The 18646-nt window shown below is 41.0% G+C and overlaps 1 protein-coding gene across 1 annotated transcript in view; it reads left to right on the forward strand.

Moving 5' to 3' along the window:
- The first annotated feature begins 4803 nt into the window (after window positions 1-4803).
- Window positions 4804-18646, forward strand: part of EPB41L3 (erythrocyte membrane protein band 4.1-like 3) — a 214367-nt gene continuing 200524 nt past the window's right edge. The window contains exon 1 of the mRNA XM_010859102.1: window positions 4804-4825. Within this exon, the coding sequence (XP_010857404.1) occupies window positions 4813-4825 (13 nt within the window). The 5' untranslated portion in view covers window positions 4804-4812. The remainder of the gene's footprint in view (window positions 4826-18646) is intronic.

Consider the following 18646-nt stretch of genomic DNA (forward strand, 5'->3'; position numbering starts at 1 on the left):
AATAAATTTTGAAAGAAAAGTTTTACTTAGATCCACTCAGAAGTTTAGCTTCCCAAGTGGCTCAGTGGTAAAGAACCCACCTGCCAATGCAGGAGATGCAGAGACCCGGGTTTGATCCCTGGGTTGGGAAGTTGTCCTGAAGAAGGTGATGGCAACTCAGTCCAGTATTCTTGCCTGGAGAATTCCATGGACAGAGGAGCCTGGCGGGCTACAGTCCATGGGGCTGCAAAGAGCCAGACAAGACTGAGTGGCTGAGCACACATGCATGCACTGAAAAGTTTAATTCCTTGGGTTTTTTGCTCAAATGTCTTTAGCATTTTTTATAGGTCTGCCCTCCTCTCCTGACGTTCTACCATCTCAGTCTTGCTGAAAGGCTTGAGCATCTTATCAGTTTTGTTTTGTTTTTTTAAGGTACAGACTGTCCCCTCAGTGATGCTGTTCCAGCAGGCGTCCCTGGAGAATGCACTTTGATAAGAATGTTTGATGTGACTGGCCTTGTTGCCTGGCTACGTTCCTTCATCTCCTTCACACCCATTTCCTTACCTGGATATGCCTTAGATCCGTCTTCTCTCACTGATGTTACTAACATACAATTATTTTCTTGTTATTAAAATCATAATCACGCTTTTGGTTGCTATTTATTCCTGGAAATTGCATATTAAGGTAATTATTTTTATCTTGCCGACATTAACAGCTCATAAATTTTACAGTCATAAATATTAACTGCTTAGCTGCCTGCCTCTAGCTCCTTGGTGAAGAGAGAAGTGAGGTCTTTTTCCTCTAACAGTTAGGGGAATGCAGAAGGGACTTGAGGATGGATAAAGCTTGCAGCAGCTTCTGAAGTGACAGGTACCAAAAAGCCAATAGGGCTAGCAGAGGGGGTTCGCGGGCAGCACAGAGGGGCTCACTTCCTCATAGCTCAGTTGATAAAGAATCCCCCCTGCAATTCAGGAGACCCCAGTTCGATTCCTGGACGGGGAAGGTCCCCTGGAGAAGGAATAGGCTATCCATTCCAGTATTCTTGGGCTTTCCTGATGGCTCAGCTGGTAAAGAATCTGCTTGCAATGCGGGAGATCTAGGTTCTATCCCTGGGTTGGGAAGATCCCCTGGAAAAGGAAAAAGCTACCCACTCAGTATTCTGGCCTGGAGAATTCCATGGACTGTATTGTCCGGGGGATCACAAAGAGTCGGACACAACTGAGCGACTTTCACTCACTCAGAAGGCCTCACTGAAGTCAGAAAGGACCACCTATCCTGGAAGCTCTATTTCTTCCCGCCCCACAGAGCATCCTCAGAGTAGTGACTCTGATCTTGGCTCCACTGGAATGCGGGCTCCTCTATAAACATTTCCCACTTCCCAATTAACCATAAAGTGGGTTTCAAAAAATGAGCACAGTGCAGACATTGCACCAACCACAGAGGGGAAGTTATTCTTTTTGAAAGCAACCTTGAGATTCATTGTAGGCTGATGAAGCTTTATGTTGGAGCTTTATGAATTCATGTTTCTATGATGAATCATTAAAAGGTAGAAAAGTAAGATGAGCAGTGAGTAATTCTTTACGTCCATCACAGGCAGGGAAAGACACTGTAACTGCAGCCTCCAACACGCGTGGACCAGACTGATCTTGCTTTTTGGTTAAGACCAGAATCATGCATGTGGCCCCGGGGGCTTCTCCTGCATCCTTCTCAGCCTCATCGTTTACCCTTCACTATCCTGATTTCCATTGTAGACACTGTGGTACCCAAATATTTTGGTCTTAGGACCTCTTTCCTTCAATCATCCTTAAAAATGATTGAAGAACCTTTGTTTATTCGTGCATACTTATTGATATGTACTACGTTCAGAATTACAACGGAGAAGTTTTTCAGATATTTGTTTTTAATTCACCTTAAAATAGTAAATTCCATACCATGCGAATGTAAACATTTTTTAAATTTATGTTTAACTGGAGGTTAATGAACGTGAATATTTTTATGAAAGTTGCCTATATTTCCAAAATAAGAATAATTTAGGGTAAAGAGTGTTACTGCAATTCTATTTAATGCCCAGCTTAAGAGAGTGAATTCTTATGTAGGTTCCTGCTTCCCACTTAGAAACTGAAGGTGAGACCTCATAGACCATGTAGCATCCAGAAACTTCCACTGTATGCAAAAGGCAAATTAGTCCACGGGGTCGCTAAGAGTCAGACACGACTGAGCGACTTTACTTCCAGTTTTCACTTTCATGCATTGGAGAAGGAAATGGCAACCCACTCCAGTATTCTTGCCTGGGAAATGCTATGAACAGGGGAGCTTGGCGAGTCAGTCCATAACATCACAAAAATGTTGGACATGACTCAGCAACTAACAACAACATGACTAGGAAAATTGTTTTGATCTCATGGGCCTCCTGGAAGAGGCATAGGGGCCTCCCAGAGTCCTGGACCCCACTTTAGAAATAGACTCATGGGCCTTCACAGGGTTGGAAATAGGCCTGTAGGGATGGATAATGACAAATACAATTGGCAGTTGAAGTTGAGGCTACAGCATATCCTATTTCAACATTTCTTATCCAATGAAGGGACTGAGCATTCTTGCTGAGAAGCAGACAATAAATACTCAAGGACATTCCAAAGCCCACTCTGAATTTTTCCTGCTTATTTCCCAAAGGTCTTTTCTAAACATCATTTCATTTCCTCTGCACCATGACTTGATGAGAAAACCAGGACCTCATTCTCCTTTTCCACTCAAGGAAACAGATGTTTAATGACTTGCTCAAGATTCCCCCAGTTCCTTTAAAGGACCCCTGAACCCACACTTCAGATTCCCCAATTCCTCCCCCTACTCTGGCTGTCTCCCCTCACTGTGAGGTCAACCCAGGCAGTCAGGGGCCAGGTTCACAGGGTGATGGAACCTGTGGGCAGAAGGTGATTGAAACCAGATGTGTATGCTCACTTCTGTGACAGTGACTCATGTATGCACCTACGTATTCCCTTTCCTGAGTCTCTAGGAAAGAAAAATAGTCAATATTATTTTTATCCACAGAGAGGATCAGCTGTATCCTTTGGCCATTACCAAGGAAGTCCGTGTGTTCTCACTGGGAAGAAAACACCATTCACTATTAGAACTAGGAGAGTAGATGAAACCAAATGCTGCACACTAGTCAAGTTCTTAAACTTTTTAAATATCCAGAGGATGTTAGGGGCACATTGCAAGGTTCCGCGGGCTTGGACGGATCAGGAGGGGGCTGTGGGCTGAGTGCTGACAGCTGGCTCCTCTCTGGTCTCTGCAGGCATGTCTGTCACACTTCATCCAGTGCCCTTTAAGTAACTGCTCTTGTCCCAGACCTGTGGAGAGGAAGACCAGGTTTCTTGAGTATGTGCTAAGGCTGCTTTTGTTTCACAGACTGCAATATTTTTTAACACTTTATGCTGAGCGTGACTTAGACTCTTATTCTTTCTTCTAAAGATTGGGTCTACAAAGGGTGACCAGTAATCATTCTAACAATAGCTGTTTTGTTTTTAAGTGTGGTAATGTGCTGACTCACTGGAAAAGGCCCTGATGCTGGGAAAGATGGAAGGCCAAAGGAGAAGGGGCAGCAGATGATGAGATGGTTAGCTAGCATCACCGACTCAATGGACAGGAATTTGAGCAAACTGCAGGAGATAGTGAAGGACAGAGGAGCCTGGCATGCTGCAGTCCATGGGTTCACAAAGAGTCAGACACAGCTGCCGTCTATGGGGTCGCACAGAGTCGGACACGACTGAAGTGACTTAGCAGCAGCAGTAGCAGTCAAATGCTTGTGGGAGTATGTAAATAATTTTACTGAGTTTTCTGATTTTGATTTTGAAATAGCCTAAGTCTTTACTTGGCCACAACGTGCCTGCAATGCAGGAGACCTGGGTTCAGTCCCTGGGTTGGGAAAATCCCCTGGAGAAGGGGATTGTCAACTACTCCAATATTCTTGCCTGGAAAATCCCACGGGCAGAGGAGCCTGGCAAGCTACAGTCTGTGGGGTCACAGAGAATCAGACACAACTGAGTGACTAATACACTTACTTGACCACAGTCTCAAACTCCTCCCCCATTCTAGGCCACATTGCTTTCATTATTTTTATGTCCCTATGCGTTCATACAACTCTTTTATAGTCTCTTTCTGGAAACATCTATTATACATTCAAATGTGGCTTGCATGTGTTTTCTCTTATTTGTAACATTTGTGTTCTCTTATCTGCTCGTTGAAAGTGTTAACAAGAGATCCCTTTGTGTCTCTCATGAATTATCTACCTTTTCTTTTTTTAAATTTCAATTGGAGAATAGTTGCTTTCCAACATTGTATTAGTTTCTGCCGTACAAATTATGAATACATATACCCCCTCTTTTTCAGATTTCCTTCCCATTTGGGTCACCAGAGAACACTGAGTACAGTTCTCTGTCTATACAGTAGGTTCCCATTAGTCATCCAGTTTATACACAGTAGTATATATCTGTCAATCAGATATATACTGATCTGTCAAATAGTATATATCTGTCAGTAGTATATATAAGCTCATCCCATCTCCTTCTTTCCCCCTTGGTATCCACAGTTCTCGACCTTGTTTTCCTATAGCAACTTTCGCCTTGACCCACTGTGTCTTGGCAATGGGGCAGTTTCTAGAAAGGAGAGAACTCTTACTATCATGCTCAGAATGGGGATGAGTTATCACTAGGTGTTGAATTACTTCTAATCTATGTTTTCTTCTCCTTTTTGCTCACCTCCCTGTCTTGCTGCCCCTCGGAACATGGCACGGGACCTGCCCATCATCTGGAAAAATGTTATTTCTGGGCGTGCAACATGGACTATGTGGGTGAGTCATGAAATTAATGTTTAAGCTATTGATTTCTGTGTTTGGAGAAGAAGAAAATTGCCAGATGAAATTGCTTGTTGGGAAAATATCTTTAGCATCCTGGTGCCCACATGCGTGCACCCTATGCGCCTTCATGTTTTGCTCTTGGTTTTATTTCTGAAAGGAGGGGTTTTGTACAATTTTGAAGAATAGTTCTTTATAACAAAGTAGTTTGAAAATATCCCAAACAGTTTGAAATGGAATTTTCTAAGGCTCTTGTTTGGTTGTTTCTATAAGTTATACACCACGGATATTCACAATTACCATTTGTGGCAGATATGTGTGTTGGTTTTTGTGATGCTGGCATTGTTTCTAATATAAAGGCATTGGAAATGGTACACTATGGATGTATTTATATTCAATGAGTCGTGAATTTGACATGAAATCTTCTCACTTTAATTGGTCCCACTTTAATTGGTCCTCAAGGTAGCAAGATTCAAAATATCAAACTTTGTTCTTCCAAAGCTGGGCAGTAAGGATGTACTGGGCACCCAGCTATTCCACCTGTGGGACCAGGGAGGGGAGAAAGGGTTCATGTCTGCTGGTGGATTTCTTGTTGTAGAATGGAGACCAGATGACAGGCAGGTTTTGAATACAAAAAGTAGAGTTTTAGTTACATTTATTTCTAGTTATCAAGCATGTGGGAAATAAGATTCCTGCCCCCGCTGAGAAAGGCTTTGATTAGCATGATACTGTAGGAGTGGCTGGTTTAATAGTGTCTATCCATTTTTAATTTCTTTATTTTTAATTGGAGGATAATTGCTTTATAATATTGTTGGTTTCTGCCATACATTAACATGAATCAGCCATAGGTATACACATGTCCCCTCCCTCCTGAACCTCCCTGCCACCTCCCACCCCATTCTACCCCGCTAGCTTGTCACAGAGCACTCGATTTGAGCTCCCTGGGTCATACAGCTCATTTCCCCTGGCTATGTGTTTTACATATTGTTATGTATACATTTCGGTGCTACTCTCTCACTTCATCCCACGCTCTCCTTCCCTCACTGTGTCCACCAATCTGTTCTCTATGTCTGCCCTGCAAATAGGTTTATCAGTACCATCTTTGTAGATTCCATATATATGCATTAATATACGATATTTGTCTTTCTCTTTCTGACTTACTTCACTGTATACAATAGGCTCTAGGATCATTCATCTCATTAGAACTTCTATCCTTTAAAAAAAAAATGTCCTTAGCATGGCTGGTTCCTGGGGAAAAAAAAAAAAGAAATCCTTTGGGCTATTCTTCTGTAGGAAAATCATTGTCTTGATTATCCATTCCACTTTCATCCTGGGTCTCCCTCCTCATAAATTCCAAATAAATTTCAAACTGTCGTCTTAGTCAGTTGAGATGGCAGGATTTCACTTGCTGGGAGCAAATGCATGTTACTGTTACAAATACATAATGCCATCTGTTATTTCTGGAATCTCTAAAACTATATATTGAATGTTAGCATGAAATTTGGCATGGATGTTTGTAAGATTTTCTATTCTGGTGTAAGTAATTTGGGAATCTTATTCTTAGATGATTTGGTTGCCCATAAATATCCTTAGGACTACGTATCATTTAAGTTTACTCTGTTGAGCTATGAGTTGTTGATTTGATGCAATTACCGCTAATCAGCAGTTTTGCCTTTTGGGTTATGCTATGATTTTTCAGTTCCACATCTCAAGTCCCCTTTTGGGATTCACACTGTGTGTTTTCCTCTGTGTATGTCTGTAGGTCTTTCCATTATCCTTCTCATTAACGAGCGGTCCTCAACCTGGCACCCAGGGTCGGTTTTATGGGGAAGACGATTTTCCCACAGACCAGGAATGGGGGTCTGTGGGAAAATTCGGGATGATTCAAGCGAATTGCATTTATTGTGTACTTTATTTCTATTATTATTACATTACCTCCACCTCAGATCATCAGACGTCAGATCCCAAAGGTTGGGGACCCCTATTGTAAACGATAACCTGCTGGACAACCATCCTTAAAATCTCACTTTCTCTTCCAGTAATACTCAGTAACTAGAACCTACTTCTTTTAAGTTAATCGTGTGCCAAATACTGTGAATTCTTCTTTCTTCTAGGACTTAGAAAGTTTGGAATATAGTACTGTGTTTGTGAGATGTTCAGGGAATCTTCTGAAATCTCTGCTCCCAGAAGCAGCAAAGTACAAGCCAGAGTGTTTGCCTGTTTTTTCACCCTCGACTCCATCCCAGAGCATGTGTATCCTATCAGTTTCTCCTTTTCTTTCACTTTCTAAGGCTCCCTTCTACTCTATTTAGGAATCTTTTGATGTGTGTGTGTCATTTGGGCTTTTAAAATTTGTTTTCGTTCCATTTACAGAGAGGGGACAGGCAGGGTCTGCAGCCTAAAGATTTGGTCGATCTGGGATCACTTTCTTAAAAAAAAAAAAAAGCTAATGGGCTTGTCACTCGACGTGGTTTCTTTTCTGGGATGTGCATGACCAGATATCATCAGCAGCCTCATTTTTGGCCACACCTTCATTACTTCCTCTTTCCCAGGTGCTGGGCGATGGACTGCACATGTGTCCCATTTAATCTTCATAACCTCATGATAGGAACTTACCTATCATCTGATTTTATGGATGAGTTAACTGAGGTACAACTTACCTGCTAAAAGCCACCAGGGTCCTAGTCATAAACTGGTTTTATTTAGACATATTTCCTTTTAACCATTTTAATATACTTTTTGACTCTCCTGTACCTTCAAAAACAGAATTTTGGTGCATCTCAGACAATATTTTGTCACATACAACTAAATTTGTCTTTCATCTGGAGGTTATATAAAGCTCTTTCATTGTGCAGGGGGAAGGGGGATTAGAAAGGGTTATAGTAAAAAAAAAAATGTGTCAATCAGTAGGGTGATTTGCCCTATGAAAGAGATTTCTGTTTCTAGAGAAGTTGCTATCCTCAACAGTGTATTTTGGTAGAACTAATAGTGGTTTTGCAGGAAAAAAAGTCAAACAGAAACTAAATTTTTTTCCCAATTCATATAAAGCCTTGTGCCTACAAATTCCATTTAGATTTTCAACTCTTTCTTTTGAGGGTTATTGAGCTTCTAAATCTAATCATGAATACTTCTCTAATAGCTAATTTTCTGCTTTATTAGTCAGGGTAATAAGGCCCTTCTCAAAATCAGAGAGACATGAAAAGCAGAAAGTTATCTTGGTCAGCTTGCTCTCCCTGCTTGGCTCTCCCAGGGGTCTGCATTGAGAAGGACAGGAGTTGAGGAAGCCAAGCCATAGACACCTTGGACCAGAAGACTGGGATTTCCAGTTACCCAAGGTGTGCAGATTTTCATCATATCTTCCCTGAGTTTTGCAAAGGCTTGCCACATCCTTCTTTTCATCTTTACGCTATCCTTCATCTGGCTCCAAAGATGCATCCAAGCTATAAATCTGCCCATGCCCCCCTCTTGCTTTAAACACCCCAGTGGTTCCATCTTGCTTCTGGTCCTGCTTCTCCACCATAGTTTTGCAACAGCCTGGTGAGCATTATCATTTGTGTGGGTGTCACAGGTAAGGGGCTGCTAATAATAAGTCTAAGTATTAGAGCTTAAGAAGTATTTATTTCTAAAGTAAAATAGGCTGGATTCAAGTTTATCTCTATGGCATTGTTGTCTGTACTCACTTTTATTCTGTACTGTTTCATCTGTGTGTAAAATAAAGATCTGTTAATATCCATCTGTGCTGTGTGCTCAGTCGCTCAGTTGTGTCTGACTGTTTGTGACCCCCAAGGCCTGTAGCCCACCAGGCTCCTCTGTTCATAGCATTTCCCAGGCAAGATACTGGAGTGGGTGCCCTTTCCTCCTTCATGAGACCTTCCCAACCCAGGGATCAAACCTGCATCTCCCACATTGGCAGGCAGATTCTTTATCATGAGCCAGCAGGGCAGCCCATCTATCTATCAGATGTCATATCTGGCTATGTACTGGGGATTGTGTATAAAATCATCAGCCCTCCTTATTTGTCTCATCACCTAGTGGTTTCTGGTGTGTCACTAATAATTCTGTTTATCAAGAATCTCTGTAGCACTTGTGAGTTGTAACTTTGTAGTTATTGACTGGGTCTATGTAATTTTACTTGTGGGTAATTCCTAGGTAAGAAGGAAGGCAACTATCCCTCGTAGTTCAGATGGTAAAGAATCTGCCTGCAGTGCAGGAGACCCGGGTTCGATCCCTGGGTCGGGAAGATCCCCTAGAGAAGGAAATGGCAACCCATTCCAATATCCTTGCCTGGAAAATCCCATGGGTAGAGGAACCTGGTGGGCTGCAGTCCATGGGGTTACACAACTGAGCGACTAACCCACACACACACAAGAAGGAAGGCAAGGACAGCTGAGGAGAACTCCAACATTGTATTGTATGTAATGAGGTTATAAACATTGTGACCCAAATGGCAATCATTTCTGATGACCACATAAACATCAAAGTGATGATAAGAAGTAAAACTTTCAAGAGGACAAGTCATATAAATAAAAAGTTAAGATCTGTACATTTTGTTTGTTTTGGTAGCAATAAATAATGTAGTTGCTCTTCAAGAGTCCATGTTTATTTACTTTTCTAACATTATCCATGAAATCGAGATTTGAAAAAAAAAAGATAAAGTTCTTTTTTCAAAATAAAATGTTTTGAAAAATCTTATGTGCTGATGATTTTTCTTATAAAATATCTAATTCTGTGCATAGTAGATAATGTCAGAAATTAGTTTATGTAAAGTGTTGTCCATACCACCCTCATACTCCTGAAATGTCTGTGCTGCTTTTTGCTTTATATTCCCAAGTAATTTTGGTGGAGGTCAGGAGTTGGGAAAATCTGAAAGTGTAGATTGCATGAAAGTCATCTGTCTTATGTCTCCATCTATAAAAAGATCAAGAACAAAGCTCCTTACCATCACCCGCAAGTTTTCCCTGATCCTGTTACCACCTACCAGATGCATCAGCCAGGTGGCTTTTGGCTCCAGGCTTGTGTCACTTGTTACTCCTGCTGTGCCCCATGTGTGTCCTGCCTTTAACATCCCAAGGACTTGCTTGTATCCATGATTTTTCTCATTTTCTCTCTCTTGCTTTCAACTCCTTGCCTTGTCCTTATCTAGTAATTCCTGCTTGTCTTTTACACACAGCTCCCAAAAGAATTCTGTCCTAATAAGCATCCCCTTCTCCCATCCTCCTGGGTATGAGAATCCATCAGACTCTTTCAGCAACTAAGTGTGTCTCCCTGTATCTTTGCATGTCATAAGGAGTAATGGATTTACCTATATATGTCCCTGTTGTTTTATAAAACCATGAAGAACTGAGACTTCTCTTGAACAATTCCTTATGCCTTATTCATTATGCCCTAAAGTCTACAGGGATGTCATGGGTTATTTCTTGAGGATAGATTGTGAAATGGACATTGATGACGAAGATATTTATTAGCAGAATATCCCTGAAACCAACACCAAGGAGGAAGGCAGGACAGAACAGAGGGAGAAGTTGTGATCCCCACAAAGGTCTCAGCTCATCCTATGAGGACCCTTAGAGCTGGGGTGACCTCCAGGTTATTTCTAACCTCCAGTTAGAGCAAGATGGCCCAAGCATCCTTACCTGCTCCACTGGAAGGATGTATGACATAGGCAAGGCAGCTGTCTTCAGTGGAGGCAACTCCACGAAGGGCTGACAGCTGAGAGCTGCCTACTGACAGCACTTCCAGAAGCTGGAGGATTATAAATCGTTTGTTCCTGGAAGAATATCATAGTTCCCACATGCATGCATGCTAGCATCATCACTTTAATATGTCCAACTCTTTGTGACCTATAGACTTTAACCCGCCCGGTTCCTCTATCCAGGGCATTCTCCAGGCAAGAATACTGGAGTGGGTTGCCATGCCCTCCTCCAGGGGATCTTCCCTACCCAGGGATCAAACCTGGGTCTCTTTCATCTCCTTCATTGGCAGGCAGGTTCTTTATCACCAGCATCACCTGGGAAACCCCTCGTACTGCCCACTGTGGGGTTATCATGGTGTCCACTTTATAGGCACAGAACTCTTGTGACATTGACTGAAGAAGAGCAAAATGCCTGTGAATTTGGGAAATTGGGGCTGAGAGGAGGAAATGAAACACATGGGTGATGTCTATCTGCTCTATTAATAGAAATGGTTTTAATAAAAATGGATTTTTCTCTGAATAAGGAGATATGATTTTTTAAAGACCCTTTAAGCTCTAAGCCTTCCAGCCCTGAAAGCAGCAAATGCATTGTTTGTAACTGTTCCAAATATTGAAACTTCTGCTGCTCATTCCACAGACATTTATTGACTCCCCAAAAGATACACAACACTATAGTAGCTGGTGAGGGACCCAAAAAATTGTTTAAAGAAAAAAACAATCAAATATCCAGGAGATTTCAACCCATTGGTAGATAAGGTCATCTAGACAACGGATCACAAAGCAGAGCAGAATGAAACTCTGGAGCGAGCTTTGAACCTCTAGAGCCTTGAGTCTGACTCTTCCAGGAAATGGTAGCTTTTACTTTTCTCCCTGAAAAAATATCTCATTTGACTTTTGTAGCCTCTGCAAACAATGACCTCCATTTGTTTAAAAGAGAGGCACTCTTATCACAACTTACAGTGGCCAATGAAAACCAAATCATAACTCTTTCTTCTGTGTTCCATTCCCAGACTCTAAAAATGAAATGATGCTCGTGCCTTTTAGCCGTGGTTTCTGTAGGGAAAAAAAGTCCCCACACGTGGAGCTATATATCAGTTCCAGGGCTGGGCCTACAGAGGCTTATGGGTCTTGCTTGGTGATGTTTGCTTCTAATCACCTCTGAGGTTCGCTGTGGGCTCTTGTCCCAACTGGTGATCCTGAGTCACCTGCAGGGTGGAGGTGTGCCTCAGCTCATTTCCACTGTATTTAAAAGAAAATGCCTTTGGGGACTTTCCTGGTGGACCAGTGGTTAGGACTCCCTTCCACTGCAGGGAGGGCGAGTTGGATCCCTGGTTGGCAAACAAAGATTCCACATGCTGTATGAATCAAAAAATAATAATGTTAAATATTATCAAAAAATAATAATAATAAAAAATAAAAGAAAGTGCCTTTTCACCTTGCTTTTATAGAGGACTCGCCCTTCCTTTTAATGACTTCTATGTATATTATAGTTCCTTTCTTTCCCTACCTTATCTTTAATTGCTAAGATGGTGACAGTGCTGATGAAGAAGACATATGATTCTCTCTCAAAGGTTTAGTCAAAAGGAAAAAAAAATGAAGCAAACTGAATTACAATAGCAGAGTTCTCAATTATGCTTATGAGGCAGTGTTGGTGATAAGGAAGTAGTTAAACATTACTTTGCTTAGGAATTGTTCTTGGGACCAATACCAAGTGTCAGCAAAACAAAAAACAATTGATCTATCAAGTTCTTTCCTCCTTGGCATATACAGAATGAGATGCTTAGCTTGGCAAAGTTATTCTGCAGTCTATTTTAGTGTGTAGCTTTCTCTACCCACCATTTACCCACCCTGATGTTCCTGAAGTCCCATATGTAAAAAATTTTAAAACATCAGTTACCCAGTCTCCTCTGCTGACTCTTCTAAAGATGTTACCCTCGAGATAAAGAGAGGAGAGCTGAAGGGCTGTAAACCTGTCAAGTCTGTATTGATCCTTCCTGTTGAATTTAGCATCACTTTCCTGATGTTCATCATGCAGGAAGTAGATATGAGATGCCCAGGTCACCTATCTTTTAGGGAAGAATTTGAATATAAGTTTTACTCCATAAGACTCTATTATCATAGTATCAGTACTGGCTACAAGAGGGCAGCAAGAGAAACGGGGAAAGCACAGTGTTTGGGGGAAGTGTGTGAGTGTATATTTTCTGTGCTACGGGGTGGATTTCACCCCACTCCCATCTGAAAAGCTAATTGGAAAACTCCAGTACACTGTAGCAGAAGGAATAAGAGCATCAACATGGAAACTTGGTATGAAAATAAAAGCTTAATGAGCAATCTTACATGAAAGTTGTCACTTTTAAAGGTATCGAAAAAGGCTCTTATAGTCTGTCCAGTTCATCTAGTCTTTGTTTTAGCCAACAAAAAGCTTGAGAATCCAAAGCTCAGATCATTTCTCTTCTTTTTTTAAAAAAATCACCTGGGCTTCCCAGGTGGCCCAGTGGTAAAGGATCCACTGCCAATGCAGGAGCTGCCTAAAATGCCGGTTTGATCCCTGTGTCAGGAAGATCCCCTGGAGTAGGAGATGGCAACTCGCTCCAGTATTCTTGCCTGGAAAATCCCATGGACAGAGCTACAGTTCACGGGGTCGCAAGAGCGGGACGTGACTAGAGACTGAGCACACATACTGTCATCAAAGAAGATTGTCCACTCCTCAGTGCTATTCTTCTTTATCCTATTGATTTTGCTTCTGTAAACCATTTATGGTAGCAGAACAATTTGAATTTAGTAAATAGCTTGAAAAGGAAGGGAGCGGCTTGCTTATGGACAATATGAAGCAAACGTCAAAAAACATGACATTTGATATCTGCTTTTTATAACTGTTCTCTTTAACGGGTATAAATTCCCGGTTCTGTTGATGCTGGATTCTTCGGGTAGTGCTAACTGCCTCCATGCCTATCTGACCCAGCCTGAACCTGACTCTTGGATTTTCTGGGGAAGAATTTATGTGAGGTCAATGATTTGTACTTGTTCAAAGGTTACCGTGCTACATAATTCGGCTGTCAGCAGAGTCAGGTCTGTCCTGGCCCAAGACTGTGTATAGATCTGGAAAAAAATAAAATAAAAACAGACTACACAACATTTTACTGCCCAGGAAATTGACAGAATCACATAGGCTATGTCAGCACAGGTGCTGGGTGGTTGGGCAAGGGTAACTGCTGCTCGTCTGAACTTTGCATTTTGAGCACGTGGCATTGGAAAGACAGCCCTGAGATAGCGCAGGGGGAGCTGAACCAGCAACGATGCCCAGGAAATATTTGTGGGGCTATCATGGTGTTTTCATCCAGCAGCTGTGAGTGATGACTAAGTTTGGCCGGTTATCTCTGAAGTCTTATCTCCTCCAGCTTGAGTCCACTGAGAGGCTCAAGACTAGACAGCGCCTATTTTTAACAGCAAGTCCTACAGACCCATAATTAAACATGTGTGTGTGTGTGTGTGTTTTGGTTCAGAAGTCACTCCTAAACCGAGGTTCAGATATTCCTAAATGTCTGGTTAGGCCTTCCTGCATTTCTTAACCATGGAGAACATAGAGATTTGAATGTATTTTGCTTTGCTTTTATTTTACTGCAGTCTAGTTGATTTACAATGCTGTGTTCATTTCTGCTGCACAGAACACTGATTTAGTTATACTTATACATGCATTCTTTTCCATGATAATTTATCCCGGGATACTGAATGTAGTTCACTGTGCTGTTAATTTGGATATTTTGCCTTTTACTCATGATGATGTTTTCCATCCTCCTCCTTGTTAGTCACTCAGTCGTGTCCGACTCTTTGCAATCCCATAGACTGTAGCCCACCAGGCTCCTCTGTCCATGGAATTCTCCAGGCAAGAATACTGGAGTGGGTTGCCAGTCTCTTCTTCAGGGGATCTTCCCAACCCAGGGATCAAACCCAGGTCTCCTACACTGTAGGCAGATTCTTCACTGTCTGAGCCACCAGGGAAGCCTGATGATGTTTTGAGGTTTGTCTTTTACTCTGATCTTTTTGAGTCTTGTTTTTCACAACAGCGTGTCTCTAATTGGAATGTCATGGTATGTCTGAGGACTATGCCCACTTTAGACACAGGAGAACATTAACACTGTCAAAATATTTTTACAAGTGTCCAGAAAGGATTTATTCCCCAATCCCCATATGCCTCCTCTTCAAAGGAAATGTAATATTTGCATTGAATTCAAATCCTTACAGCTCTTGACTCTGTCACTTTGCACCTGGTGCTTCTCCATAATAAACATTAATGATCCTATTCATAGTCATGGTTTTTATTGTTAGAAAGAAAAATTCCATTCTGATGATACTATAGATTTTAAGGATACGTTCTTTAAAAGTGAGAAAATAAAAGTGCCTTTCGGGTTTTGCTTTCAATTGTTTTTTTCTTTCCCTTTTTAAAATCATTCCAAATCTTGAACGTGGGGCTCCACCTAGTGTAAGTTTTAGGTTAAAAAAAAAAAAAAACAGTATGAATATAAGGAAAGAGCAAAAATAACAGAATGGACTTCTTTATGCTAAAAATGCAAAACAAAAGACAGTGATATTTCATAAAATGCTTTTGTGGTTCCAGATGCTTCACGGAATTTAGGAATGCAGAAGCATTCTTTTTCGTTCCATCGTTTTCCACAAATTCTTACTTTTATACCTTTTTTTTTTAAAGCAAAAATACATTATAGATGAGTGGAAATACAGTTTTAGGTTGTAAACATTTTCTTTGCCTATGGTAAATGGATTTAGATTCAATTTTCCAGTGGTGTAACAAGACAAGAATCTTAAATAAAACAGTTCGGGATGTCTTCACAGTTAGTAAAGGTAGAGTTGCTACCGGAAATTGCTATTTTTTTGGTTTGTTTTAATAAACAAGGACTTAAATTTTAGGCTAACATTTTAATTTAATACTTTCAATAATACCATCTGATTATATTTTGAAAATATTTATATTGCATCCAGCTTAAAGATTGAGTTTTTTTTTTAACTTAGTAGTCACTAAGTGGAGTTGTAGTACTGTCACTAACACAATTTTTTTACAGCTTTGAAATGATCACTATAGTCTAGTGTTCAGTATCTTTATATTTTGTTCTCATAGAGGGGAATTTGCAGTGCTTATGTGTATTGTCAGTGAGTTCCAACAGCAGACTGTATATACGTCTCTAAAGCACCAAGTACCAGACTGAAGTGACACATACAGGAAATTGACCTAGCTTCACCATATAAACAGCCAAGAGATGCAGAGAGTTGAGAAATTCACTTCAGAAATACGTCCCCTCGAGTGTTTGGATTTTCAGATAGGCAGCATTTGCCCTAGAATTGACCCATGGTGGTTTCCAGGGGAATATTTCCCACGTGCCCCCTGCATGACAGGTGTTGTATATATATGATGTATCTACTTTTCCTAACACCCTGTGAAGTAGGAACACAGAGCTGTTTTACAGAGAAGGAAACAAGCTCAGAGCAGTCAAATAACTTATCCTGGGTTTGAACTCAAGTCTGTGTCTCTACATACTATGTTTTTTCCTCTGCATCATACTACTAAACTACATAACATTTCTGAAATCTTTCATGACAACAACTCTTTTTTAAGATTCCAATTAATCGCTGTTTTTATTCAAGACTGAATATGTGCTAGGGAGTTCCAAGGGAGTTGATACTATTGTGTCCTCAAGAACTTTCATTTTAGCTGAAGAGGCGGAGCACAAGTTGTTACTGTTGCTATTTAGGCTCTGAGTCCTGTCTGACTCTTTTGCCAGCCAGTGGACTGTAGCCTGCCAGGCTTCTCTGTCCATGGGATACTCCAGGCAAGAACACTGGAGTTGCCATTTCCTTCTCCAGGGATCTTTCTCACTCAGGGATTGAACCTGACTCTCCTGCATTGCAGGTGGATTCTTTACCACTGAGCCACCAGGGAAATTCTAGATTTCAGGGAGATGAATTCGCAGGTCCCAAGTCAGAAAAGAGGTTATATGACAGATCTAGAATGTGGATCAGAGATCCTAGAAAGATGAAGACCAATGCATGAAAACCAAAACTGGCTTGAGGAGAGGCTGATGGCATTGGGGGCAGGGAGAGGGGTTAGGAACAAAGTAGACTGAAGCTAGACCCCTGGCAGTCTACAGTGGGAGAAGACAGGTGAAACGCTGGTCAAAGCCAAGTCTTGTAGATCTTGCTATTATCTATGGTCTTATTTAGTTATAGGGAGGGTGTCTGGGAAAAGATATTTCCAGCTGGAAAATATATTCCTTAAAAATAATTTGAAAAAGAAAAAGCTTAGCTAAAGATTTATAGAAAAACATGTCATTATTAGGACCCTATGAAAGTGACCCCATGAAAAGAATCTTCTCATTGCATTTTCAGAAGCATGACATAATGTTTTTGTTTCAAAAGAACATTTTAGCCACAACAATAAAACTGCCACAGAAATTTGTCATTGAGAGGAAGGGAAAAAAATCAACAAAACTTTTTCATCCTCTGCTTGGAATGAGCAGAATAAGAAATTCTTTTCTCTTCATATCCTCTATCATTTAATGTGAAACTAGCATTGCCAACTAGTCAGACACATTTTTTTGTGCCTGTGCTGGTCATCTACAAGTTTTGGAGACCCAGATATCACCACATCTGTGACCCAGATGTGGTCTACTAATCAGAGGACCCGGGCATCAGAGTATGGTTAGAACCTGGGTCTCCAACTTGGCAGTGCATCTTTGGGTAGGTCACACCCAGCTTCTGAAGATCTCCATCATGTATACAGCAGGAAATAAAAGCTAGATCATTGGTTCTCAAAGTGTGGTCTGTGGACTGACAGCATCAACATTGCTTGGAACTGGTTAGAAATAGGTTGCTGTATTTCTACTCAGTTAGAAGAGAGGCCCCTCCCAGACTTTCTGAAGCAAAACCATAGGAGCAGGACTCAGAAATCAGTTCTGACATGTTCTCCAAATGATTTTGTGCATTCTACAGTTTTTGAGCCATTAGCTTAGCTGATCTCTTAAATTCCTTCTAGTTTCAATGCTAGAAGATTCTAAGAGTCATTTGGCTCATTCTGGCCCTCGGGGAAATAGTTGTCTGGAGCCATCAGAACAGAGAATCATTTTTCTTTAATAAATATCCAGAAGACAGAGACTGCCATGAGTGGCTCACTGCATTATTTAACCATTTCAAGTTATTGTACCTTGTTGTTTATTCAAAATATATGTAGGACAGTGATTTTTTAAATTGATTTTTGGATTATGGTTACCTTAAAGACAAAAAGAGCTGTGAGGATTCTCCAGTGGGGAAGGTGACTGGGAGGGAAGGAGAGCCACCTCCTAGAATAAGCATGTAATTGATACACAACTTTAAGCGGTTCACAGATGCCCTAACACCCATCCCTGGTACTCACAGACTTGGTTAAGAACTGACTTGGAAATTTTTCAATAATTGTTGAGAAAAGTAAGGACATTTCCAGGGGTTCTAAAAGAGAGACTCATTCAATAGATTTCCTCCAGTTTCCATCTGTTTGTCAAATCCATTTTAAATACTTACTGATGGGGAAGGTGCAATTCTGAGTCCTGGGGTGGGATATATCCTATTCTTTTTTTGTTGTTGTTGTTTAATTTTATTTTATTTTTAAACTTCACAATATTGTATTGGTTCTGCCATATATCGAAATGAATCTGCCACAGGCATACATGTGTTCCCCATCCTGAACCCTCCTCCCTCCTCCCTCCCCATACCATCCCTCTGGGTCGTCCCAGTGCACTAGCCCCAAGCATCCAGTATCGTGCATCGAACCTGGACTGGCGATTCGTTTCATATATGATATTATACATATTTCAATGCCATTCTCCCAAATCATTCCACCCTCTCCCTCTCCCACAGAGTCCAAAAGACTGTTCTATACATCAGTGTCTTTTTTGCTGTCTCATATACAGGGTTATCATTACCATCTTTCTAAATTCCATATATATGCATTAGTATACTGTATTGGTGTTTTTCCTTCTGGCTTACTTCACTCTGTATAATAGGCTCCAGTTTCATCCACCTCATTAGAACTGATTCAAATGTATTCTTTTTAATGGCTGAGTAATACTCCATTGTGTATATGT

The sequence above is a fragment of the Bison bison genome, unplaced genomic scaffold (genome assembly GCF_000754665.1).
Source record: "Bison bison bison isolate TAMUID 2011002044 unplaced genomic scaffold, Bison_UMD1.0 scf7180017864453, whole genome shotgun sequence".
In the NCBI taxonomy this organism is placed as follows: domain Eukaryota; kingdom Metazoa; phylum Chordata; class Mammalia; order Artiodactyla; family Bovidae; genus Bison; species Bison bison.